This window comes from Scheffersomyces coipomensis, assembly GCF_036884675.1.
Source record: "Scheffersomyces coipomensis strain NRRL Y-17651 chromosome Unknown DFJ63scaffold_3, whole genome shotgun sequence".
Lineage (NCBI taxonomy): Eukaryota > Fungi > Ascomycota > Pichiomycetes > Serinales > Debaryomycetaceae > Scheffersomyces > Scheffersomyces coipomensis.
In genome coordinates, this window is record NW_027042894.1 from 305,463 (window position 1) to 332,692 (window position 27,230).

Below are 27,230 nucleotides of genomic sequence, written 5' to 3' on the forward strand. Positions count from 1 at the left end.
TTGTAGGCTATTTTCTATAAGCCAAGAAAGATTTACTGGTGGTATACGATTTTGTAAATAAAGCCAAAACTTCAGTGTCGCCAAAAAAAAAAAATTAAGAATTTAAAAAAATGGCGCTTTCCAAAACGATCCAAAAAATGTTTTGACACAGAAATTATACCAATTGGTGGTCTGTTTTAGTGGACAACGTAGACAACTTATAATTAATGAATTGAAAGTATAGATATTCGCCATTGTTGTTTCATCTCATCTCATTCCATCTATAGACACTTACCATCATGGCGTATGCGAAGTTTTCCAGAAGACATCGTTTGAAATATCTAGTGTATGCCCTTGTGGGATTATTTCTAATTTATGAAGCATTCCAATTATCTAGTCATGAGTTTTCAATTGAAGATATCGAACGTCAAATACTTAGTCAAGTAGGACCCACATCACCTTCTAAAGGGCACAATAATCAAATTCCGTTATCGATTCCTGAAACTCCGTTAAAAAAGCAGGATGGTAGTATTGCCAAACCAAAATTATCAGCAGAAGAAGTAGCCCAAGAATTAAAAGATAACGAAGCTAAAGAAGAAGATGAAATCCCTGAAAAGAAAGTTCCATCAAGACCTCTTACTCCAGAAGAATTGGCTTCAGTACGCGATTTAACTGTATTTTTCAATGATATGGAAAAGTATAGTATAAAAGCTCCATCAATAAAAGATAAATATAAGACAGAAAAGGCTAGGGAATTATTTGCTGGTGCTGATGATTTCTTGTTTTCTAAGGAATACTTAGAAAATGTACTTGATATATCTCCTGATACCTTTAATGTATTAAAAGATTCTCATACTCGTTATTTACAAGAACATATACCTAAATTAGTAGATGATCTTGGTCTTTCCACCTTTGGTAGTATATTAGAATCTGATCCTGAATGGAAGGATTACCATGGTTCTGCAGGATATGTATTAGTTGGAGGTGAAAGATATAGTTGGTTATCATATTTAGTTATCAGACAAATCAGAGCAACAGGAGCTAAATTACCTATAGAATTATTCATTCCATCAGAATTAGAATATGAAAAGGACTTTTGTGAAACTGTATTACCAAAGTATAATGCTAAATGTGTGGTATTTAATACTGATTTTGCTAGAGATTTAAGTAAACGATTTAATATTGGTGGTTATCAATTTAAAATGTTAGCTTTATTAAGTTCAAAATTTGAGAATATCTTATATCTTGATTCAGATAATTTCCCAACTAAGAATGTGGAATATATCTTTGATTCTGAAATCTATAAGAAGAGAAAATTAATATTATGGCCTGATGCATGGGCAAGAACTACAAATCCAAAATTCTTTGAAATTGCTGGAGTTAAAGTACTTGAAAATAAATTAAGATATTCTGATTATGATAGAAAACAAGCTGAACTTGCCGACAAACCCCTTAAAAAGTTATCTGAATACACTTTCGAAGATTCTTGGTTTCATGATTTTGAAGGTACTTTACCTAATCCAACTTCAGAAACTGGTATGCTTATCATTAATAAAACTACTCATTTGAAAACTTTATTATTATGTTTGTATTATAACGTTTTTGGTCCCGACTTTTATTATCCATTATTAACCCAAGGTTCAGCTGGTGAAGGTGATAAAGAGACATTCATAGCTGCTGCAAGTGTGTTAAAAAAGCCATGGTTTCAAACTCCAAAACAATTCAGATGGACGGGTTATTTTAAAGAAAACGATGAAGGATTTACTTCGAAAGCTTTGGGGCATCATGATCCAATTCAATCCTTAAAAGCAAAGGATGATAAGGAAGAAGTTGACATTATCTTTATGCATTTATCATATCCAAAATTCTATCCAAGTTGGCTAGTAGATAATCATGATTTGGTTTATGAAAAATCAGGTAATCATATTCGAATGTATGCTGATATCAATGATAATGTAGGATATGATTTTGATTTAAGAGTATTACAATTATTTACTCAAGGTTTATGTAAGGATTATTACGATTTAGATGGAATTCCAATTGATGGTACTGACGGACCGAAGAGATCAGTGGATTATATGGGTAAATATTTGAGATATATTAGTACTGATGAAACAAAGAATAAGGAAAGATGTGAGAAAGTCTTCCTTCCTCATTTGAAATGGTTAAAAGATACCACCAAATTCCCTAAATCAAAACTGGTGATTGTATAGCGATATCTTATCTTTGCCCACCATATCATTTTCAATTCATTGTCCTTCCTTTTAAATAGTTTCACTAAATCTTCTATATAGATATATATATATATAATTAAACTACCTTTTAATTGTATTTTTTGCAATAATTAATCGTATATACGATAATGTACACTATAGCAATGATTAGACTTTCCTAATTGGGACGGACGGGCTGTCACCGCGATCGGAAATCGGTTTTGACGGTCCGTTTTTCTGGTGGTCAAATTTAAACCTAAAATTTCTTTTTGCATACAAAAAGACATGAACCAGAGCAAATCGATGAGCGATCTAGCCGTCTTACATAAATGAACTCATTAGTCACATTTACTAATTGTCATTACAAGACATCCTATATATATTGATAAGGATCCCAGACAATTGAACCTTTCTCAAACATTCATTTACCATCCTATTGTCGTAGTATTATTTAACATCATTCAATTCAATTCAATCCATTGCTTTTTCATAATATAGAAATTATTTAGAGAACATAACAGATGAGTACGCCTGATCAAGAAGATCACAATTCAATACACTCGATTCATGAGGCTATACCAAGTGAGCCTAACGATGAACAGTTAGAAAGACAACTCACCAATGCATCTGTCGTTTCCATACAGGCTCTGCCTAACTTCAATGAAATATCATTACCCCATGAAATACTATTTATAGGATTAATCTGTATGTCACAATTACTTACCCAAGCGGCTGTATCACAAACTATGAATACATCAGAACAAGTGGCTGATACATTTGGGGTAGAGAGTAATCCAGGTGAAATATCTTGGTTTTCAGCCTCATTTTCATTAACTGTTGGTACATTTATTTTAATTTCAGGTAGATTGGGTGATATGTATGGTTATAAAAGAATGTATATCGTGGGGTATGCTTGGTTTTGTATATTTTCATTAATAACCGGGTTTGCTGCCTTTGCAAAATCATCTATCTTCTTTGATGTTATGAGAGCTTGTCAAGGTATGGGACCAGCTATAATGATGCCAAATTCTCAGGCTATTATTGGAAGTTATTATCCTCCAGGAGGTAGAAAAAATATTTGTATGGCAGCTTTTGGTGCTGTTGCTCCCACTGGATTCATATTCGGAGCCATATTTAGTGGTATCTTTTCTCAATTAGTATGGTGGCCATGGACATTTTGGGTTTGTGGTATGGTCTCTGCTTTAGTAGCTACTATTGCATTTTTTGTCATTCCTGCAAAAATTGGTATCAGATCAGCAGGATCTTTTGATTATCTTGGTTCTTTCTTTGGAGTCACTGGATTAGTATTAATAAATTTTTCTTGGAATCAAGGACCTGTGGTTGGATGGCATGTACCATATGTTTACGTTTTACTCATTATAGGATTTATAAGTATGGGTATCTTTGTTTACGTGGAAAAGAAAGTTAAGGATCCATTAGTTCCACCCGAAGTTTTGAGTGGAGAAACTGGATTTGTATTAGCATGTATTGCGGCTGGTTGGTCATGTTTTGGAGTTTGGTTATTCTATACTTTCCGTTGGTCACTTTTAATTGATGGTGATGGACCAATATTATCAGCTACCAAGAATATTCCAAGTTTGTTCACTGGTTATGTAGCAGCTTTTATGACTGCCTATTTAGTGAGGAAAATCCCATCATCATTAATTCTATTCTTAGCCATGCTTTCATTTTTAGTGGGTATCGTATTAATGGGTACAAGACCCGTGGGTCAAAATTATTGGGCTCAAAAATTCGTTAGTTTAATCATCACACCATTTGGAATGGATATGTCTTTCCCAGCTGGTTGTATTATATTAAGTACTACATTACCAAAATCCCAACAAGGTATAGCTGGTTCGTTAGTATCGACCTTTGTGAATTATTCTATTTCCATTGGTTTAGGGTTCGCAGGTACAGTTCAATACTATATGACCAAAGATATGGATCCGAATTCCATTGAAACTACTATTTACGGAATGAGAATGGCTTTCCGTATGGGGATGGGATTAGCAGGATTAGGGGTTTTAGTTTCAGCTTTATTCATGGTACTTCAGTATAGATATAATAAGAAACAAGCTCTTCTTGCTCAAGAACAAATTACAGAGAAAACCACACCTGATTCGGCTGAATCAAAGGAATCTGACGAAGATGAAGTTGAAAATGTTCAGTGAACAGTCAATTATTAGAATCAATTATTTATTTGTTAATAGAATATTTATTAGTGTAAATACATAAATAATAATATTTAATCTTGATTTGTAGGGTAAATCTTTAATTTTCGCAATTATCTTCTTTAGGACGATAAAAGGTGTGGCCCAAAAAAATATGAGTAACCAACCTTAGGGCGATTTTAGCGGAAGCCAAAATTAGTCAGAAATCAAATCAGATAATTGAAATATATATAACTTGTCATTAATCACTTCAAAGTATACTCAATTGCTGGTTGAACTAATATAAAAATTGATATATCACATTTACAGAAAATGACTTCAGCTGCAGTTTTGAAAAGTCCATTGGCCAAATCATTAAAGGTTGCTCTTATTCAATTAAAAGCTGGTGCAGATAAGACTGCCAATTTAGCCAAAGTCACCAAATTCATCGATGAAGCTGTCAAAACATCTACAGTCGGTGCTCTTGATTTAATCATGTTACCAGAATGTTTCAACAGTCCTTATGCTGTCGATCAATTCCGTAATTATGCTGAATTGATTCCAACTGGTGAAACAACTTCTATTTTATCCCAATTAGCTAAGAAACATGAAGTGTTTATCATTGGAGGTTCTATTCCAGAATTAGATGGGGAAAAAGTTTATAATACTTCTTTAACATTCAATCCTAAGGGTGAAATAATAGCTAAACATCGTAAAGCTCATTTATTTGATATTGATATTCCAAACGGTATTACGTTTAAAGAATCAATTAGTTTAAGTGGTGGTGATAAAGCTACTGTTTTCAAATTAGGCGAGTTTGGTAATGTTGGGTTAGGTATTTGTTATGATATCAGATTCCCTGAATTAGCTTTAATTGCTTCTCGTGCTCCTCATAATTCATTTGCTATGTTTTATCCAGGTGCTTTTAATACTACTACAGGTCCATTACATTGGCATGTATTAGCCAGATCTAGATCTATTGATAATGAAATATATACAGTGTTATGTAGTCCTGCCAGAGATGTTGAAGGTGGCGGTTATCAAGCTTACGGCCATTCCTTAGTGGTTGATCCATATGGTAAAGTCATTGCTGAAGCTGGTGAAGGTGAAGAAATCTTATTTGCTGAATTGGATAAGGATTTATTACCAAAAGCCAGAGAATCTATCCCAGTTCATTATCAACGTAGATTTGATATTTACGGAGATTTTGTTGGTGATGGTAAATCTAAAGTAAGTGATTTATAGATGACATTTAGTTTAGATATCATCTTCTTTTCTTTCAATAAATTCAACTAAAACTTTTTTAAATTCTTCTGGGTTTTCACTTATAACCCAATGACCAGCTTCAATTTCTCTAATTTCAAAATCTGGAAAATAACTACCTATATCAGGTAAAATATCATCAGGCACATATTTTGATTTTGAACCTCTAATGAATAAAGTTGGACCTTTTGACCATCTAACTAAATTTGAATCAAATGGCCAAGCAGCGATAGATCCATTTGCTATGCTGTTTCCAATAACATCAAGAGGGATCTTTGATTTTATGATATCTTCCTTTTTTCCACGATTTAAATTAGTCAATAAGAATTGTCTTACCACTATGTTTGATTCAACTTTAGCTAATTCTCTATCAACATCTTTAATATTAGTATATTGATATTTTTCTAATGCTAATCTCAATTGATTGACATATTTACCAAAGTTCGAAGCATTAGAACCTGATAAATCAACGGGAGCGTTATCAACCGATACTACCATTTTTGCTAAATCAGGTCTTCTTAAAGCAACAGCCATAACAGTTTTAGCACCCATTGAATGACCCACTAAGATTGGCTTGGATTCGAATTTAGATTCATCAATGAATCTTTCCACATCGGCTGCTAATGAAGGATAATCTAATCTATTAATATGAGGAGATTCACCAAAATTACGTAAATCAAGACAGTAAACATTACGATGTAAAAGTTGAGCCAATTGTTTGGAGACTGTTCTAGTATTAGTTTTGGAACCAAATAATCCGTGTAAGATGATTACTGGTGATTTAGCATCAGTTTGATGATTATGATTTGGTGGTGAATGTCTTTCAAATTTCAAAGCAACGGTCTCAATTGATCCATCAATAGATAAGGCATCACCTAAGTATGAAGCATCATTACGAGTGAATGGTTTGACTTGTCCATAAGGTATAGAAGATGAATAACGACATGTTACATTAATCAAGTTTCTACTTGATAACTTCGGTATTATCCTAATCATTGCTGTTTATTGTAATTTACTAGAGTTGTTACACTGAAAACGAAATTTTTCATTAAAAATTAAAAAAGACGTATTTTTCGCTAACTTTTTTCTATTACCTAGTCGAGTATCGCTAAATATTTTAATACTTGATTTCCATACATTCTTTAAGATCTAAGAGTATTGGAAACATTTAATAACGTCCATGTTGCTCTTTACATACAACTAATATCTGCTTCAATGGGATAGTTTGAAATTGCTTAATACGACGTGAACACTTTAATGTTAAACGACTGAATTTGGAACGCATTTTCTGACATTTATTTCACGTCAATCTCACCCGAAGTCGATAAAGCCGAAGTATATTTGATGGGGCCTTACGTAAAATTTATTAAGATGAAGCCTGTAATAATTACCTCTAAATAAAATAGCTGAATAATGGCTCTTCTATGAAGTATAATGACGGCTTTAGTGGCATACTGGTGGTTTCTACCCGTTATCCTTAGTGAGTCTGATTGTTTCTATTTTTGGTACCCATCTGCCGCAAACTTTTAACACTTATGACTATGCTATGACTACATCTTTATATTTCAGTTGTGGGGCAACGAAATTAAAGAACGGTCCCACAAAAATGTGGCAAATGAAGTAGGGTATAAATAGAGTCAATATCGACAAAAGTTGTAACTTACTTATCATTAAAATACCTAACTAAATATTAACTCAATTCTATATTAATATAATTATGTCAATCGCTAAAGCGTATGTATCCATAATTTGCTTATAGTTACTGTACAAGTTGATTCAGTGAAGATTACTAACTCAGGTATAGTTCTACTAAAATATTTACTTTAAATAATGGTGCCAAGATCCCAGCTGTCGGTTTAGGTACTTGGCAATCAACCGATAATGAAGCTTATGAAGCTGTTTTAGTTGGTCTTAAAAACGGGTACAGACACATGGATACTGCTGCAGCTTATGGTAACGAAGAACAAGTTGGTAAAGCTATCAAAGATAGTGGAGTTCCAAGATCTGAAATCTTCATTACTACCAAGGTATGGGGTACATCCCATAAGAACCCCGAAGCTGCCATCAAGGAATCATTAAAGAAATTAGGGGTTGATTACGTTGATTTATATTTGATTCATTGGCCTGTGGAATTAAATCCAAATGGTAATCATCCAATTTTCCCTACTTTACCAAGTGGAAAAGGAGATATCATTGTTGATTCTGATTATGCTCATACTTATGAATTAGTTCAAGAATTAGTTGCTAAGGGATATACCAAATCTGTTGGTGTTTCAAACCTCTCGTTTGAAAATTTAACTAAATTGTTAGCTTCTCCAAAGACTAAGATCATCCCAACTGTTAACCAAGTTGAATTACATCCATACTTGCCACAACATAAATTATTAGAATTTGCTAAATCTAAAGGTATTTATCTTGAAGCTTATTCACCATTAGGATCTAGTGATTCACCATTATTCAAAGATACTACTATTGTTGAGATTGCTGAAAAGAATAAGGTAAGCGCTGCTACTATTTTAATTTCATGGGCTGTTCAAAGAGGTACTATCGTGTTACCAAAATCGGTTACTCCAAAGAGAATTGAAGATAATTTTAAGACTATTGAATTAAGTGAAGAAGATTTTGAAGCCATTAACAATATTCATAAAGTTTCTGGTGTTAAGAGATTAATTAATCCAGATTGGTCTCCAGTTAACGTTTTCGAAAGCGACGATTAGATAAGTATCAACGTAGGATTTTTAGATTATACTAATTTTTAGATACTTTCTTTTCTTTTCTTTACTAGTATAACAGTGTATGCAAATGAATTTATATAATCCTTTCAAGACTATGTAAGGTGTATATGAACCAAAAGAAGAGATATAAAACATACCAATTGAACTTACGAGAGCCACATAGCATTAATATGAACTGATGAAGAGACCCTTGGATGAAATGTTGTTTAGATTAAATTCACTGAAGGTAATTGCAAATTTAATGGAGATCGATATTTTAAATTGTCCGCAGAGTTTCTAATTTTGTATCATTGCTCCCCCAAACTTTTCACTGCCATAACTATGGCTCCAGATTTTCGTTAGGGGGAACAGGGAGGACCTGTCAAACACAAAGTGGAAAATTCAGCGGAATATATAAATAGACTCAATTCCACACCTTTGGGGTGTGGAACTCATTGTAATTAGCTTGTTGTTCATTATTGAATTCGATTGGATAGATACTTATCTAACTTTTAACTCAATTTCACTTTAATATAACTTATAATTATGTCAATTGCTAAAGCGTATGTATCAAGAATTAACCTTCTGAATTGAATCGATTTTGATTACTAACTTATATCCAGTTCTACTAAGATTGTTACTTTAAACAATGGTGTCAAGATCCCAGCTGTTGGTTTAGGTACTTGGCAATCAACCGATAATGAAGCTTATGAAGCTGTCTTATTTGGTCTTAAAAACGGTTACAGACACATTGATACTGCTGCCGCTTATGGTAACGAAGAACAAGTTGGTAAAGCTATCAAAGATAGTGGAGTTCCAAGATCTGAAATCTTCATTACTACCAAATTATGGGGTACATTCCATAAGAACCCAGAGGTTGCTATCAAGGAATCCTTAAAGAAATTAGGAGTTGATTATATTGATTTATATTTGATTCATTGGCCTGTTGAATTAAATCCAAATGGTAATGATCCAAAATTCCCAACTTTACCAAGTGGTAAGAGGGATATCATTGCTGATTCCGATTATACTCATACTTATGAATTGGTCCAAGAATTAGTAGCTAAGGGATATACCAAATCTGTTGGTGTTTCTAATATTTCAGTTGAAAATTTAACTAAATTGTTAGCCTCTCCAAAGACTAAGATCATCCCAACTGTGAATCAAGTTGAATTACATCCATACTTACCACAACACAAATTATTAGAATTTGCTAAATCTAAAGGTATTTATCTTGAAGCTTATTCACCATTAGGATCTAGTGATTCACCATTATTCAAGGATGCTACTATTGTTGAGATTGCTGAGAAGAATAAGGTTAGTGCTGCTACTATTTTAATTTCATGGGCTGTTCAAAGAGGTACTATTGTGTTACCAAAATCGGTTACCCCAAAGAGAATTGAAGATAATTTAAAGACTATTGAATTGAGTGAAGAAGATTTTGAAGCTATTAACAATATTCATAAAGTTTCTGGTGTTAAGAGATTAATTAATCCAGATTGGTCTCCAATTACTGTTTTCCACAGTGATGATTAGATTACATAAGTATAAATATAAACTTTTTTAGATTTTTATAGTAATTTATAAACTCTTATTGTTTTCGACTAATATCATAAATATAAAATGAATTTATATTATAATCCGGAAAGTATGTAATAGGGTACGGAAAAGGATGTGTGGGTATAAAACTACATAAGATATAAAAGAAAGGAAGTAAGCAAGGAAGGAAGGAAGGAAGGAAAACAACAAAAGTTTTAAAAAGAACAATAACAATAATATAATAACAATAACAACCAACCAACCAAACCTAAGTTATCAATTTAACATAATTTGAAGGACAAATACCAATTTGACCATTTGATCTTCTTGCTTGCCACCATTTACCATCGATATCATCCACTTCTAAGATTTCATCTTTAACAAATGAAATTTCATTAATATCATCTGGATTGGCATCATAACCATATAATGCTTTAGCTTTATATCTAAAGGTTAAAGCTAAATTGGTTTGACTTGTTTGATCATTGAATACAGTTTGTCTCTTTTCATTATTATTATTATTGTTGGTTAAATCACGTTGATGATTAACATCTGAGGATGAGAAATTTTCCAAACCATTTAATTGAGATGATGACACAAGTTTAGTTGATCCATTGGCATTATTGGTTAATTGAGATTGTCTTACTTCATTGGTTTTACTATTGAAAGGAGATTGATGATTGAATTGATCATCATCATGAGTATGATCTTCATCATCGACATCTAATTTATCAATGGCAATACTATTATGACGATTATTTGATGAATTACGAATATGTCCATGAGAATGATGATGATTTTTTAAACTGAAAGAATCAATGAATTGATTAGTTGGAGATTCAGGATGACCTCCAAAATAAAGAATCCAAATTAAATTTAAAATTGATAAAAGAATATTACCTGCTGCACAAGCTAAATTCCCACTACTTGAAGAATCATAAATTAAATTATTGGTGGAGTTAGTTGTATAAACAAATGCTACGGCCACAAGCCCAACTAAAGTGAATTTATATAATTCAATATTATTATTTAAATATAATAAGAATATTAAGATTATAATTAATATTTCATAAACAATTCCCCACCAAGCAAAATGAGGAAACGAACTTTGATCAGAAGCACCTGCACCTGCTATGCTTACTATCCAAGCCAACACACCGAATGAGATGGTGGCTATAGCGAAAGGATCACTAGTGAAATTAGATATCGATATAGTCATATTAGTATGAATGTATGTATTGTATGTGATTTGTAGATGAAATTGGTGTAAATCAAGTGAGGGGGATAAGTGAATGAGTGTGATGAGATTAAAGTCTGAGGAAAATGGAGGGATGAAATAGGAATATATTCACACTGAATAGGAGTAAGAACTGAACTGGAGTAGACAGCAAATCAAAGCAACAGATAGACAGATGAAGTTGACTTGTTGTATGTTGTTGAAATAGTTGTTGATACCAGCTGTTCGTTTAAAAAAAAAAGTTCTGATTTCACCCTGTATAAAAATTCTATTTTTTTTTTTTTTTGAAAACAAACAAAAATATGATTTGCGACGGGACACGACCATAATTTTATGAGGTCTTTTTTATTATGGCTGTAAATCGATAACTTACCGGTGAGGTGAAAAATGGCACAATAAAAATTTGGAGGTAATTAAAGAGAGGAGACAGGCATTGAAGAGGGTAGAGAATTAAACACTGGGCAAAAGTCAACTAAATTGATAATCAAGTGGAATAAAGAAAACAGGGCGTAGCATCGAATGAATGATGTTTTCAAGTTGGTCTGACGAGGTTTACTTGGGATCCACCAGTTGTGACCAATTGACATATATCGTAGATTCAATGCTGTAGTTGAGAGTTACGATGAAGATCTCAATCATGTTAATGAAAACCTCATTCAACATAGTTCAAAATGTTTCAATTGTTAACATTGAGAATCCCATCCTTACTTACCGTCTCAGTTGGTTTAGTTAATACCCTTTTAAGAAAATATGTCAAAATGTATGGTGATGGTAAGTTGATAGTAAATAGTAAATAAACTTATTCGCGTTTTGAAAAGGGATGAAAAGAATTAGCGCGTTTTAGTTATGATTCTAGAACTTTTAATTAAAAAAGAAAAAATTTCATGGCAAAATGTCATGTGATCAGTCATGTGATCAGTTTTAGGTAAAAGTATTATTATATTCAATTTAAACGTAATTTAATTAGTGAAGTTATATTGGTACAGGTAAATTGATTACATATAGTACCCATTGACAAGCGATAGAAGTTAATAATTTAAATAAGGTTAACTCAATAAACTATTCTCTTCCGTTATGATGAGTCTGGATTTAATTTCTGTGTTCTTTCTATTGACAATCATCATATGGCACATTATTATAAATTGGTATTATGAATTTGCTCTTAATATCAACAATTCAATTGGTCTATATGGTATAACATACTATAATTGATTAGTTACGGTAATTAATTACCGTTATACTATAGATTTGGATGACTGTCAAAACGGATTAATGCGGGTTCCAAAAACCGTTTTAAAACGATTCATAACAAGAAAAACTTTAAAATAAGTACGGGGTTTGTCCTTCATGACTTCCTATCTTTTATTTCATTTAATATCTACTCCGATAATTTCCTTAATGGAATGAATGTATCCAGCCCTTTCCATCCTGGATATTCAATGGTATCGTTATGGTTATTGTTATAATGACCATTTAGGTATAATTATTATACTGACAATATCAACAGGTTGCGGAGTAAAAACGTATCTCCGCCGCACAGACATTTCTAAGACCCGTTTAGCCTTACGTAGTATTAATCAGAATCATTTGAATCATTTTTACTATAATACGATAACAATTGTGGAGTTTGAATTTAATTATAGTAACTATACCTGTAACCAATGATTTCCGTTATGAACTGATATTTATGAATATTATTTAAATTTGTTATAGTTATTTTTTTATATTTTTGTCATTGTAATTTTCAGTCTTCCGTATGGCTGTTGTCGATCGTACTTTTTGCAATATAAATATAAATACAAACTTTAGCTTCTTTTCATATTTGTCATATTAATTGTATATTTCTATGTAAAATCAAATCAATTCAATTACATATATATTCATAACTTAATTATGTTACCAACTAAAATCATTACCACAAAATTACCCTTGATTACTACTTGTGGATTCAAAGGGTCATTGTTAGCCGCTAATCAGCAATATTATAATTTTTATTCAACTTCAACCCCACCAACTACCACCACATCAGTTAAACAAAGAAGTAGTATACTTGATATATCTACTAAAGTTTTGGAAGATAGTGACATTGAAAAACATGATGATAAACAATTCATTACTCACCCTTTATTCCCTCATCCTACTTTCTCAGGAGAAGATTGTTTAAAAATTCAATTTGAACATCGTGAACCAAAAACTTTTGGAGATAGATTAGCATTAAGAGGAATTCAATTGGTGAGAGGATCATTTGATTTTGTAACTGGGTATAAGAAACCTGCAACTCCTGAACAAGAATTGAATGGATTTAAAGGTACAAGATATGAAATGACAGAATCAAAATGGTTAACGAGATGTATATTTTTAGAAAGTATTGCTGGTGTTCCAGGTGCAGTGGCAGGATTTTTAAGACATTTACATAGTCTTAGATTATTAAAAAGAGATAAAGCTTGGATTGAAACTTTATTAGATGAAGCTTATAATGAAAGAATGCATCTTTTAACCTTTATAAAATTAGGTCAACCATCAATATTTACGAGATTAATTATTTATGTGGGTCAAGGAGTATTTTGTAATGCTTTCTTTTTATTTTATTTAGTTAATCCAAGATATTGTCATAGATTTGTGGGTTATTTAGAAGAAGAAGCTGTTAGTACTTATAGTCATTTATTACATGAATTAAGTCAACCAGAAAAATTATTAAAGTTTAAAAATATGAAAATCCCTACTATTGCAGTTCAATATTGGCCTGAATTAACCGAACAATCAAGTTTTGAAGATTTAATTTTAAGAATTAGAGCTGATGAAGCTAAACATAGAGAAGTTAATCATACTTTAGCTAACTTAAATCAAAAGGTTGATAGAAATCCATTTGCTTTACAATTGGATCATATTAAAGATCCTCAACCTGAAAATGGATTAAAAGTTACCAGAGGTAAAGGATGGGAAAGAGAAGATTTAACAGTATAAGGTTTTAAGTTATTAATGATGTTTATTTTTTTTATATAAAAATGTAAAGTTTTAATGTTTGTTTATGATTTTATATATATGCATAATGTTTCCTTATTTAAATGGTAGCTCAAACAGGATAATGTCGTGATGATGTAGAGACGGACAATATTACGACATTTGTGATAACTGCGGGTTACGTTATATGACACAAAATGAGCATAGAATATTCTAGCAACTTTTCAAAATTCTGAATAAGGACAGCAGTATAATTTAACGTTTATTTAACGCTAATTATAACTTATAAGTTACTACTGTGCAATGTCATTGAAAAGTTTTTCACATACTACTTTGACATATTATATATACAATTCAATTGTACTTTAATTCCCTGATTTATACCCTAACTTTCATAACATTGCTAAACAGACTGTATATATTCTTCACACACACTAATTATTTTGTGGCAGCTTACTTAAGTGAGGAAAAAAGAAATTTTTATATACCAGAACAAAATACAAATACAAAAACTTCAGACTTTAAACTCCATAAATACTGATAATCGCATAACAATATTTACAACCAAACGTATCTCTACCCCCATTCATTTGATACATCAATCTATCAAGGGTGGATCGTATATGGCTTATTAGAACAACAGTATATACCAACCTACAATGGCGTCTTCCCATGATGATGATCCAATAATTGAATTGTTTAATGAAGATGACTTTCATACCGATGATCATCCTGAAAAATCAAATTATTTCAATGCTAATGATAAGAATTCAAATAATCATCATAATGATGAAGTTGATCAGATCATAAATCGAGACCCTAAGTCAGACCCCTTTGATATGCCAACTCCCAATCTTAATAATACTTATGTCAATACTCCGATTTTACCGCAACATCAATTATATGAAGTATTTGATGAGGTTGATAATAAAGTTATTAATGACAAACATAATAACAGAATAGATGAATTGGAAAGTAATGGAAGTGGGTCATATGATAATAGTTTATTAGCTCCTATAAATGATTTCATAAGTCATGGTAATAATCAATTAGCTTTAAGTTCAAATATGAAACCTTATTTACCTCCTTTATCACCATTATCAGAAAGTGTCATACCTAATGGATTATCAATCCAACCACTCACTTTACCAATTGTCAACAATGAACAGAATAATCCACAACAGCAAGACCAACAACATCAACATCAACAATCACAGGCATCTCAGGGGCAATCTACTCAAAATCTATTAACAGCAAATACAAATACAGCTTCATCAAAGAGACTGAAAAAAGAACCAACAGGTCCCAAGACTAGACCTTTATTCGTTACTAAATTATGGTCTATGGTAAATGATCCTAATAATAAAAAATATATAAGATGGAATGATAATGGTCAAACATTCCAAGTATATCATCGAGAAGAATTCATGAGGAACGTGTTGCCAAAATACTTCAAACATAATAATTTCGCCTCCTTCGTAAGACAATTAAACATGTATGGATGGCATAAAGTTCAAGATATTAATAGTGGAACCTTATCTAATGGATCCATCGGGAATAATAATGATAATGTGGGATCAGATGATGAGATTTTACAATTTGAAAATCCAAATTTCATACGGGGTCAAGAAGAATTATTGGATAAGATTGTAAGGAATAAACCAACTACAAATCAAAGTAATGATGAAAATGGAGCAAATAATCTTAATGTATTAAACAATTCAACTACCAACACTATCAATCAAATCAATTTCCAAATATTAATTAATGAATTAGATCAAATTAAAATGAATCAATTAGCTATAAGTGAAGATTTAAGAAGAATAAGAAAAGATAATAAAACTTTATGGAATGAAAATTTCATGGCTAGAGAAAGACATAGTACTCAAGCTCAAACTTTAGATAAGATTTTAAATTTCTTATCAGTAATGTATGGAAATAATAGTGGAGCAGGGAAAATCTTGGAAGTTAATGATGTACCATTTAATAATCTTAATTCAAATGTTGGAAATAACAATAATGCAGTTGACAAATCAGTTAATGATTTATATAATGATGCTAATAATGTTTACGCTCAGGCTCAGTCTTCTGCAGGACAACCATTCAAAAAGCAACCATTAATGTTAACTCAAAAACCGTTTAAACAATCTCCAAAATCCTCATCTTCTTCAACAACCTCCACTCGTCATAATAGTTCAATCAATCCAGCCAATAGAACCAGCGTGGCTGAGTCATCAACCGGTTCCATTGAAGAAATAATGAGATCAATTGGTAATACACCTACCAGTAATAACAATAGACCAGGAAATTATGGATCAATTAATAATAATAGACCAAGTAATGAAAGTGTTGATAATGCTAATAGGATCTATCAACAAATTATAAATCAAGAACCGGTACCTCCATCATCTAGTGGTAATTCATCTAACAATAACTTGGTGTCCTCACCTCGAAATTACTTTCCCGAATTGAATTCAAATGTAAATAGTCCTGCTCCATATTTAGCGGGTACAAATACTAATGCATATATGAGAATTGATGAACCTGTTCCTAATTCAACTGATATTATCACCGGTTTAGAACAGAATATATATAAACAAGGACAATCCATCCAACAAGTTCAGGACTGGATCCAAAAGTTGGCTCAACAACAACAACAATTACAACAGCAACAACAGGATGAACAACGTCGTCAATCTCTGATCATTGAAGATGATGAAGATGATCTTATCAATAACAATAATAATAAAGGTGGATCTAATAACCATAAAATAAGTGATGATTTTGATGGAGAGATTATTAATTCCAATCATATCGGTGGAAATACTGATGAATTTGATGTGAATGAATTTTTAAATAGTACTCAGCCAATCAATCCTTCATCTGAAGGAGATGTAATTACACCTAATAGTGTGGTTAATATCGATCTTACGGAGGATAATCACGATTCATATCATCAAATTAGTAATAATAATAATAATTACAGAGGTTCTAAAAGATCACTTGAAGAAGTTTACGACACTAATAATAGTAATAATAATAATAATAATTTAAGATCTAATCAAAAAAGGAAGGTGAATAGAAAAGGTTAATACATGTATATATATATCTTCATAATATATAATCTAGTAATTGAAGAGATATGTAATTTGTAGAATATTTAAAAATATTTTGATAAAGTTATTAGATTTCGGTGAGTCAGACATCATACCCCAGATAATCAAATGGCGATTGATTCATTTGTGATAATTTTTTATGTTAACTCTAAAGCTTAATAATATTTTGCACATCAAAAGATTTTTTTGGTCATTTCCCGCGCAAACCAAAAAATAAAAGCACTGCAAACCAAAAAAAAAAAAAAAAAAAAAAAAAAATAAAAGGTTCAAAAATTAACGTTAAGAAAAAGATCGCGCTTCACTATAAGAATTATCGTACTACATATATTTAGTTAAAGTTAGTTTATTTAGTCAGATTACATTGAATGTGTTGAAATTGTCAATCAAAAGTACAAAACGATTGCTCATGTATGTCTTCCAGTAGTTGTCTACTAGTTCGCGTGATTGACAAGTGTAATTATAAAATGCATACGACGCTACTTCGGTATTAATCGCTATTATACTTTTACAATTGCCTGTTAAACAATATCCGTTTTTTTTTACTGAGGTTTTAGCGAGATTGAACCAAAACCAAAAACAGAAGTCCACTAAAAATCATGACGTAAACGGCGAGGGAAAAATTTACTGGAAAAAAATTGATTTCAAAAAATGTCGGTTTTTCCATTTCATTTTTAATTATTTTTTTTTTTTTTTAATTTTAATTTTTTTTCTGTCTTATTTTCATTTCGCCGTAATAGATAAAGAACCTTTCTTCATAATGCATTTGTGTAATGATTCTGATATCGATTTATGAAATAGATTATCTCATTGTCTTTTTGATGTGATATGCGCTTAGTGGCACGCAAGTGCTTTCGTACGTATGTGCGGTCAAGTTAGGATTAACTAAATGGCAAGGCATTTATTGAATAATTGAATATGATAACCATTACGATAATGAAAATTAACTTGAGTTTTTGTCACTAAAATCCACAGTTTCTCATATTTAAAGTTTTGAAATTTCAGAACAAGCTTTCGGAGTTCAAGTCATGAATATTTCTAATAGAGTTTAGGGGTAAAAGAAAAGTGTTTCACCAACTCAAAGTCGTCTAAGTCATGAAAATTCTTATCTATGGATTACAGTTGTTCCCCAGGAATAAGCTTTATTCATGAGACTAAAATTTATAAAAATCATTTGAAAAGTTTTTCACAATTTGTTGTTCAGTAATTAATTTTTATTGTGTATGTTCCCGCGCTGTTAATTACGTAAAGAAGAAGAGCTCCAGAAAAAAAAAAAAAATTCTACTATCAGTATGAAAATTAGCCTTGTTTTGGTTAAGAACATGAAAAATTTTTCAATTTCTGTAAAATAGTTAAAATAGGGGAGTGGGTAAATCATCCACTGAATTAAATGCTAACCAATTGTGCTATACGTGCGTCAATACATTATGAAACAGGGCTAGTTACGTATATAGGTATTGATATTATGAACTACATATACTACAACATATTGAAACTAAATCAATTGTTGTAGTGGTAAATGTAAAATTTTAGTGATAGAAAACGTTCGTAATTTTTATTCCTAAATCGTCAACTTCCCCAACAAACAATAACCTCATCCCCGCTGTTCCTTGTTCAGTAAATCCACTAATTTTTTCCTAGTTAGTTCATATTTTTGCGTGTCAGTAATCCTGCGCAAATCAGCCAAAAAAAAAAATTAGAATTAAAAAATGACAAAAAAAAGAGATTAAGAAAAAATAAAATTTCACGATAGTGGAAAATGGGAATTTCTTGCGACGCAAATTTTGATTTGTTAATGATTAGTGACAAGACCCACGAACTAACTAATGTATAATAACCCATAATTACAATAAAACTGCAACCAAACACAAAGGGCTATATACGGCAAAATAAGGCTTTTGAAGGATGTATGTTTAACGAGACATGTGTTTGTATATAGCCATATCACACACAAGATATATCTTATTCTTTCAACTAATGATAGCTCCTTCACTATCTATATATTAATACTTTCAACGATCGCCGCCCAATTTTGTCACTACAATCTATTTTAGCTTTAGTGTCTTGATTCGTTATCATTCTTTTTTTTTTTCCCGCTAAAAAAACCTAAATGAAAAGAATCTTTCTATTTCTCATCACTGTAATGAACTACTTTATTGTCTTTTTTTTTTATGTCTCGTTTTTTTTTTATTTTTTTTTTTTTTTTATTTTTTTTTGTCGCTTTATTTTTGTCGTTTTTTTTTTGTTTAAAGTTTATTTCAGTTCAGTCTTTTTTGGTTTTCATTCCATTTACAATTTTGTTTTTTGTCTGTCTGTCCCACCGTTATATTTGTTTAAATTTTTCTCTCTCTGTACCAAATATCGCTTAATTCTTTTATTTACGACCACCACATCATAACATCACTCTTTCTCCATTCTTGCCCCCACCACCCAATTACCCGCTGTAGTGACCCATATCATCAACTAAATCAAGGGTTGCAGCATTCACAAATAGATTCAATTAATCGATTTAACTACGTCATATCAGTCAATCACCGATTTACCGATTACAAATAATATCTCCAGAATTGCGATTTCAATCCATATTTAATCATATTTCTACCCAACTTCGATTGGTCTGAAGCCATCATTAACATTAGTAACATATATTAGTTCGATAGATTTCCTTATATCTTGCCATAAATTATGAGTTCGGGTGTGTTGGATCTAGGTCTAAGAGTACCTAAACAAAAACGAGTTTATAGTAAAGGAGGCTGTCGAGAATGTAAAAGAAGAAAAATTAAATGTGATGAAGGGAAACCTCAATGTTGGCAATGTGTACGATTAAGAAAGAGTTGTACTTATCCTGGATCTGGAGAAAGAATATTAAGAATATCAAAAAAGAAACAACAGGCTATACTGGCACTGTCATCAAATTCATCTCATGACGATCATAAACAAGATATGGATTCAAAAAGTTCATCTACAGAATCACCAAATGATACTCATATTATAAGTACAACCAAAGAATCAACTCCTGAAGATTCTCCTCATAAAAGAATAAAGTTAAACCCCGAACAAAGCCAATATTTAAATCCAATTACAACTGCCAATCTTAACCAACAACAACAACAACAACAAAATCAACACCACAGCCTACTTCATCATCATCATCCTCCTCCTCCACCACCACATCATGTACTAACAATCCCCCCTCCACCTCCCATGGTAGGAGTACCTGTACCATCTCAATATCCTCATTATCAATATCAACAACAGCAACAATCACAACAGCCACACATTTCTCCATCAATACCTTCTTTATCCACACAGCAACATACATACCCTCCACCTCCACCTCCATCATCATATACATTGCCTTCATTGATGCCTAGATATTCATCGATATCAAATTTATTAAATGAAAAAATTCAAGGGTATAACAATCATCATTATACAGCTCCATTAGCTCCTTTTCATAGACCATCACTAGTGCCCTTACAATCATCTACTGCGATTACGCAACAAGCATCTGCACCATCCAGTTCTACCATAACTCAAATACACCCTACTTCACAGCCACAACTATCAGCGACGGTTAGTCAACCTCAAACATCAGAAGATATATTACAATACCTTGATCAAGGTGATTTGAATTTAATTGCTAGTGATTTGAATAATATTGTTAATAATATCATGTTTGAATTGAATTTTGAGAATAAAAATATCTATGATTCAACAGTCATGAATACAACTGATACTGATAGATCCACTTCATCGACTGCTACGTCTCCATTATTTCCAAGAGCACTTCCAGGAAGTATACCTAGGAATATTCCCTTTGAATATATCAAACTCAGAAAATCTCATGAAAAATTATATCTTGAAGAATTCTATAATGATTTCGCAAATATAATACTACCATTCTCATCATATGATGAAACTAGTAAAGCATATTTCAATCCGGCAAGAGATATTATATTGAAAAGTGCATCTAATGAATCATTTTTATTAGCTGCTGTCTTGGCACAAGGAGCTAAATTATCATTTCAGAAGAATAAACTTGCTGAAGATGAAGAGGCTTATTGTAATTATTTATCAAAATGTCTTAAATTATTAGGACCAGCTTTAATCATAAATGATGAAAAGAATAATGATGAATTGACATCTAATATCGAAGCAGTTTTGTTGACAGTTTTATTATTAACAGCTGCTAATGCTTCAAATACAAAACAAGATTGGAGACCTCATTTAAAAGGGGCCAAAGATATTTTAATGAAAACTTCTACTAAAAAGATTCAAAATTCAAAGATTTTAATCTTTTGTAAGTCATGGTTTGTCACTTTAGAAATCTTAGCAGGAATAAGTTCAACAAAAGGTGGAACTTTAACATATACTGAAGAAATCGATTCATTACTTTCATCGGGAGATGAGTATGAAGTATCAGTCTTAAAAGAATTAGGAATCATCTTAGATAATGGATTCAATATCTTTGGAGGTTATCATAACGATTGTATTGATCATTTACGAGAATTAATTAAGATTAAAAATAAAATTAGAAAAGAAGATAAGAAGAACTTCAACCCTCAAGATTCCTTTGATTATATGAAATTATTCTCGCAATTTTATCGTCAATCAGAAATTGAATTCTTGAATCATAAGGGGATATTAGTCGAAGCAGATTTTAAAGATAATATAGTCCCAGCTGGTCCCTTAATCGATATTCTTAGTATAAATAATGAAAAAGTCATAATTAGTTGGATGGATACTTGTCATCAAGCTTATGTCTATGCATCAATGATTACTATCTTAATTGAATGTTTCAAAGAAAATTATAATTCACCTCAAGTTCAAATCTTAACTAATAAAATTATATCATTTGTATCATTTTTACAAAATTCTTCAGCCGAAGTTCCACAGCAAAAATTCAAATGTGCAATGATGATGATTCAATGGCCAATGCTTGTGGCAGGTCAAAATTGTATTACAGAAGATTCAAAATTCATCCTTATGAAATTCTTCAGAATGAGTGCCCAAATTGGATCTGGTGGAGCAAGTTTTGCCCTCAAAAGAATAACATCAATTTGGAAACGTCGTGAAAAGAATTCAACAGAATCAGAATCAGAAGATGATAAAGGATTAGATTTAGTTTCCTACTAGAATCTCTGCCTGGTATTATAAAAAGGAAATAAAAAAAAGTTTTTAAACAAAACGAAACAAAAACTAAAAATGGATTAATCCATTGTAATATTATTAACATTATTTGTACAACTATATATAGCTATATTTTTTTTAAATTGCAAAATCTCTTTTTTGACATTTTCTTTTTTTCACCTTTTTTAACTTTTTTTTTTTAGTTTAGAAACATCTCTGTATTTTTACTTAATAAAAACTAAAGATTTTCTATAAATCCTTGAAGAATGGCTAATAATCCGACAGCTCCTGGGTCTGGAATACCACCTTCTAATTTAAACATATCTTCATTAACATAACTTGCTCTACCAAATTTGGCATGGCTTAATTTAAGTGTATCTTCACAACCTTGTTTACCCTTTGCAAGAGCCGACTTTAAATCTTGTGTATCATACAATTCATCAATGAAAGGTTGTAACACGTCCACTAAGGTTCTACCTCCAACTCTGGCCTTGGTATATTTAAATAAACCTTCATACATTGCCTTACGACTTGCATCAGCAAATGTCTTAACTGTAAGTTCATTTTCCTTCTGAAGATTTTGAGTTAATGCAGTTAAGAAAATCGAATATAAACCACCTGATGTACCACCCATATTATCTTCAACCAATTCAGTGATAACCCATAATGCATCTAAGACATCTTGTAAACATGAATTATCCTTATTGATATGATTTAAGATAGCAGTAGCACCAGCTTTTAAAGTATCTCCGCAATCACCATCTCCAACAATAGCGTCATAATGGTCAATTTTAGATACTTGTGATAATAAATTGTTCAATGAGCCTCTTAAAGCTTTTTCGAATGATTTATGATCAATCTTCAAATTAACATTAGTAGGTCTAACGACTTCTTGAAGTTTTTCTGATTCGAAATACTTGAATTCTTCACTTCTTCCCCATAATTGTTCATCATAAGATTTTGGTTTCCAACCTGGTGCATTAGTAGGAGCATCAATGTAAGATAAGATTTGTTCTGTTTCGTAGTTCATTTTAGTCAAGTTCAACAAAGTAATGGAGAAACCTGGAGAACTGATAGAGGTAACAAAATCACTGGCTAGGACTCTTTTTGGTGCCTTTTTAAATGGTAAGTTGGATAAAACATGCTCAACAATAGCATTCAATTCTAATGTAGAAGTACCACCAATATTGTTAATCAATAAGATATAGTCGTCATTTTGCAAATCAAAATCGACATAATGACGATCTTTATCTTCAGGAGAAACAAGTAACTTGAATAAACGATTGACTAAATCATCGATGTTTGGAATTGGACTGATTCTAGTTCCTGGTTCATTATGAATACCCAAACCTAATTCAGCTTCATTGCTTTTGGTATATTCAATTTCTTCATTTTTACCAGGAACAGATGTACGATCTAATGATGCAGCAATTGTTACCAAGTTAGCATTAACATTTTCTCCTAATTGTCTGATATCTTGTACAGAGTATGCCTTTACACTATCATTAACAGCAGCTCCTATCACTTTATGAACTAAAGCAGTACCCGCAATACCTCTTCTACCTACCATTTTATTTTGTTCACATCCAACGGCAACATCATCACTGACAATTACCATTTCAACATTATAACCTTCTGTTTTAGCTTTTTCTGATACTAAACCAAAATTAATAATATCCCCAGTATAATTTTTCACCACGATAATAACACCAGTATCCTTATCAGCCTTTACCTTCAAAGCAGCCATAATTTGTTTGGTTGATGGGGAGGCAAAGATAGTACCACTGACGGCAGCATCTAACAAATTATCCCCTACAAATCCAGCATGTAATGGTTCATGACCAGCCCCACCACCACTAATGATAGCAATCTTCTTACTGGTGTCGGAGTGCGGATTGAATACCACTTTTTGAGATGGGATTAATCTGACGGAAGGGTTAACATGAACCAATCCCTTGAGATTGGACAAGACAAGGTCTTCGCCTTCGTTATAGTTCCAATGCTTGGTCAATGTCATGATATGATATGATATGATATGATATGATATGATATGATATGATATTGTTTAGTTTCAAATATGGGGTAAAAGAAGACCTCGTTAAAATAAATTTCTAAAAAATAAATTTAGTGGGATATAAATAGGAAAATAGTGGTGTGCATAATGAAATGGTTCCACTAACTTTAACTTTTTGGTCCCTAAGTTTTTAGCGGGAGTTCCGTTAAGTTACAATTTTGTTTTTTTCAGTAGTAATTAGCGGGCATTGTTAAAAATTGTATGTGAGATTAAGATTATTGCTATAAAGGTTACAAACTAGGGATAAACGGAACGTTACTTTGAACTTTAAATATAACCCATACACGGTTATAGATAATTGTATTACCAAAATATGTGTTGAAAGGTACACACTGTTCACACCTTTCGATATTTTGTTACAGTTATTGTTCAAGAATTTAAAGTAATCGTAATACTTCTAAATAGCTAATAATTGAACAGTAAATTATAAATGCACCGTGAATCTTTATCATCTTATCTACTTGATCTAATATACAGTGTTGCAAAATGTATCTCTCCTCTGTTAAGTCTATACTTCATACTTCGGGCTGTTAACAAGTCCGGAAATGTGGTCAAAATGCACGACCTCTTAAATTGGAAATTAAGGTCGTCGTAATTTTTTCCCGCTTCTGTAAATGTAGCCGATTACAGATAAGAATTAAGTATCATTTACCACTATAATTTCAATTGCATTAGTAAATTGGATGAATGGCACATTAGTTAGCGATGGAAGAGGATATTATGAATGATAAAAATAAAGATTCCAAGCGAGATTATAGTCGAGGAGGATGTAGGGAGTGTAAACGAAGAAAGATCAAATGTGACGAAAGCAAACCATTCTGTATGCAATGTTCACGTTTACAGAAATCATGTTCCTATCCTAAGGCTGGAGAGAAAGTTTTAAGAGTATCTAAACGATATTTGGAGATTCATTCTGGTGAACCCCCTGCTCCAATTCCTCCGAAACCTTTAACTATTCAAGTTTATCAAGGTCCAGCTGATTTTCATAAGAGAAAGGGTAAGATACGAGCTCTTGCTAAAGCTGGAAAGGTCAAAAAGGAGAAAAATAGCAATGAATTATCTCAATCACCATCAATAGGTTCGACTACTTCTACACTGGCAATTGTGAAACCATCAAATCCAATTGAACTCTCACAACCACCATCTATCAACACATCTAATTCATCTACTGATTTACTCCCAACTCCATTCCAGAGCACCAATTCATTTGATTCGGCTGGTAATCAACCATTCTTAAGTCCAACGAATTCATTTATAATGTATAATGATGAGGATTTAAATTTGTTGGCATCAGATTTAAATGAAATCGTTAATGATATGATGTTTGGATCTAAGTTTGAGGATACTAATAATTCTATTGTTGATGATTTCAGTCATATCTTTCGAAAACCTCTCAATGGTTTATCTCCTGAGATTAGTCCTCCAATGGCTACAGATGATGAACTTCCAAGACATATACCTTTGGAAAAGATCCAAGTGAAAACTTTAGATGAAAGAACTTACTTAGCTGAATTCTATAATGAATTTGCCCAACAAATACTTCCATTTGGTGCGTATGATGTACAACAGGGGTTTTATTTTAATCCTATTCGAGATGTTATTCTTAGCTTTGCTTCAAAAGAACCTTATATATTAGCTGCTGTGTTGGCACAAGGTGCTATAACAGTATACAGAAGGACTAAATCACCCAAAGATTTAGAAGCCAATGGATCGTACTTGTCCACATGTTTGAAATTTTTAGGTCCAGCCTTAAGTAGGAATAGAGACAAAAAGGTCAAAGATGATTTAGTATCAAACATTGAACGTATTTTAGTTACAGTTTTATTATTAACATCTTCCAATGCAGCTACTACAAAGCAAAGTTGGAGACCCCATTTAAAAGGAGCAAAAGACATTATTTTAAAAGCCACTAGTGGTAAAATCAGATCATCAAAGACATTAATCTTGTGTAAATTATGGTTTGCTGATTTTGAAATCTTAGCAGGAACAAGTTCTCATTTGGGTGGTACTTTAAAATCCGATGAAGAACTTGACTTGGTTATTAACTTTAATAATCCATATGAGTTATCAGTACTAAGAGAATTTGGGATCTTCCAAGATAATGGATTCAATATCATGTTTGGTTACAGAAATGAAATGGCATATTTATTCCGAGATTTGCTAAAGATATTAAATCAAAGAAGAATTCTAGGGAAAGATTTCATCGCTAGCGATTCGTCTGATTATCTTCGATTACTAGCTGGTTTCTATAATGAGTATAATATCAGATTTGTAAGTCTGGCAGATAATATTAGAGTGGATGATACCCTTAATGGTAATTTACCTGATTTAATAGATATTATCCATACAGATGGTAAGGACATGGCCATCAGTTGGATGGACATTTCCCAAAAGTCATATGCATTAGCTGGTATATTAACTATATTCACTACTTTATTAAAGAATCCATTTGATGCTCCACATATCCAAGATTTGAATAATAAATTGCTTTCATTAATTGGATTCATTGAAGATTGTGAAAACTTCTCAGACCAAATTTTAAAATATTCATTACTGATGATTCAATGGCCTATGTCAGTAGCGGGATTGAATTGTATTGATGAAGATCAAAGAAATCTTTTACTCAAATTCTTTACAACCTCTGCTGAATTAGGCTCAGGTAGTGCGGTTGTGGCGCTAAAGATGATTAAAAAATCTTGGAATGCTATAGACAGAGGTGAACAGTATAATGAAAGTACTGATGAAAACCTTGAAGATGTTGTTGCTTATTAGACACTTCTATTCTTAAATCTTTTACCTTATTATGATGTATTATTATTAGTTATATATTAACATACTTTGTAAAGTCTATAAT

At 31.8% G+C, this 27,230-nt stretch overlaps 12 protein-coding genes across 12 annotated transcripts; 9 read left to right on the plus strand and 3 right to left on the minus strand. All coding sequences in view use genetic code 12, as the record gives it.

The window, feature by feature from the left end:
- Positions 1 to 278: 278 nt before the first annotated feature.
- On the plus strand, positions 279 to 2,192 carry MNN2 (Mnn2p; the record flags this gene model as incomplete). Its single annotated transcript, XM_064905949.1, has 1 exon — positions 279 to 2,192. The coding sequence occupies one exon, from the start codon at positions 279 to 281 to the stop codon at positions 2,190 to 2,192; it is 1,914 nt and encodes a 637-aa protein (XP_064762336.1).
- Positions 2,193 to 2,312: 120 nt separating this feature from the next.
- Positions 2,313 to 4,452, plus strand: DFJ63DRAFT_318192 (uncharacterized protein). Its single transcript, XM_064906910.1, has one exon. The coding sequence runs from the start codon at positions 2,714 to 2,716 to the stop codon at positions 4,361 to 4,363; it is 1,650 nt and encodes a 549-aa protein (XP_064762337.1). The 5' UTR covers positions 2,313 to 2,713; the 3' UTR covers positions 4,364 to 4,452.
- On the plus strand, positions 4,436 to 5,593 carry NIT3 (putative hydrolase). The gene has a single exon (XM_064903139.1). It carries the CDS (start codon positions 4,676 to 4,678, stop codon positions 5,585 to 5,587), a length of 912 nt encoding a protein of 303 aa, XP_064762338.1. The 5' UTR covers positions 4,436 to 4,675; the 3' UTR covers positions 5,588 to 5,593.
- A 6-nt stretch (positions 5,594 to 5,599) lies between these two features.
- DFJ63DRAFT_286697 (uncharacterized protein) lies at positions 5,600 to 6,601 on the minus strand (the record flags this gene model as incomplete). Its single annotated transcript, XM_064904993.1, has 1 exon — positions 5,600 to 6,601. The coding sequence occupies one exon, from the start codon at positions 6,599 to 6,601 to the stop codon at positions 5,600 to 5,602; it is 1,002 nt and encodes a 333-aa protein (XP_064762339.1).
- Positions 6,602 to 6,962: 361 nt separating this feature from the next.
- DFJ63DRAFT_101121 (Aldo/keto reductase) lies at positions 6,963 to 8,671 on the plus strand. The gene is made up of 2 exons (XM_064903140.1): positions 6,963 to 7,339; positions 7,410 to 8,671. Exons 1-2 carry the CDS (start codon positions 7,323 to 7,325, stop codon positions 8,320 to 8,322), a joined length of 930 nt encoding a protein of 309 aa, XP_064762340.1. The 5' UTR covers positions 6,963 to 7,322; the 3' UTR covers positions 8,323 to 8,671.
- A 194-nt stretch (positions 8,672 to 8,865) lies between these two features.
- DFJ63DRAFT_312338 (Aldo/keto reductase) lies at positions 8,866 to 9,855 on the plus strand (the record flags this gene model as incomplete). Its single annotated transcript, XM_064905950.1, has 2 exons — positions 8,866 to 8,882; positions 8,943 to 9,855. 2 exons carry the CDS (start codon positions 8,866 to 8,868, stop codon positions 9,853 to 9,855), a joined length of 930 nt encoding a protein of 309 aa, XP_064762341.1.
- A 77-nt stretch (positions 9,856 to 9,932) lies between these two features.
- SSU81 (osmosensor) lies at positions 9,933 to 11,293 on the minus strand. The gene has a single exon (XM_064903138.1). It carries the CDS (start codon positions 11,075 to 11,077, stop codon positions 10,127 to 10,129), a length of 951 nt encoding a protein of 316 aa, XP_064762342.1. The 5' UTR covers positions 11,078 to 11,293; the 3' UTR covers positions 9,933 to 10,126.
- Positions 11,294 to 12,874: 1,581 nt separating this feature from the next.
- Positions 12,875 to 14,387, plus strand: DFJ63DRAFT_101126 (alternative oxidase). The gene has a single exon (XM_064903141.1). The coding sequence runs from the start codon at positions 12,989 to 12,991 to the stop codon at positions 14,057 to 14,059; it is 1,071 nt and encodes a 356-aa protein (XP_064762343.1). The 5' UTR covers positions 12,875 to 12,988; the 3' UTR covers positions 14,060 to 14,387.
- A 328-nt stretch (positions 14,388 to 14,715) lies between these two features.
- CTA8 (stress-responsive transcription factor) lies at positions 14,716 to 17,148 on the plus strand (the record flags this gene model as incomplete). Its single annotated transcript, XM_064905951.1, has 1 exon — positions 14,716 to 17,148. One exon carries the CDS (start codon positions 14,716 to 14,718, stop codon positions 17,146 to 17,148), a length of 2,433 nt encoding a protein of 810 aa, XP_064762344.1.
- A 3,186-nt stretch (positions 17,149 to 20,334) lies between these two features.
- LYS143 (Lys143p) lies at positions 20,335 to 22,367 on the plus strand. The gene has a single exon (XM_064906911.1). The coding sequence runs from the start codon at positions 20,374 to 20,376 to the stop codon at positions 22,306 to 22,308; it is 1,935 nt and encodes a 644-aa protein (XP_064762345.1). The 5' UTR covers positions 20,335 to 20,373; the 3' UTR covers positions 22,309 to 22,367.
- Positions 22,368 to 24,341, minus strand: DAK2 (dihydroxyacetone kinase). Its single transcript, XM_064906912.1, has one exon. It carries the CDS (start codon positions 24,317 to 24,319, stop codon positions 22,541 to 22,543), a length of 1,779 nt encoding a protein of 592 aa, XP_064762346.1. The 5' UTR covers positions 24,320 to 24,341; the 3' UTR covers positions 22,368 to 22,540.
- Positions 24,342 to 25,081: 740 nt separating this feature from the next.
- Positions 25,082 to 27,148, plus strand: LYS142 (Lys142p; the record flags this gene model as incomplete). The annotated part of the gene is made up of 1 exon (XM_064908057.1): positions 25,082 to 27,148. One exon carries the CDS (start codon positions 25,082 to 25,084, stop codon positions 27,146 to 27,148), a length of 2,067 nt encoding a protein of 688 aa, XP_064762347.1.
- Between the last annotated feature and the right edge of the window lie 82 nt (positions 27,149 to 27,230).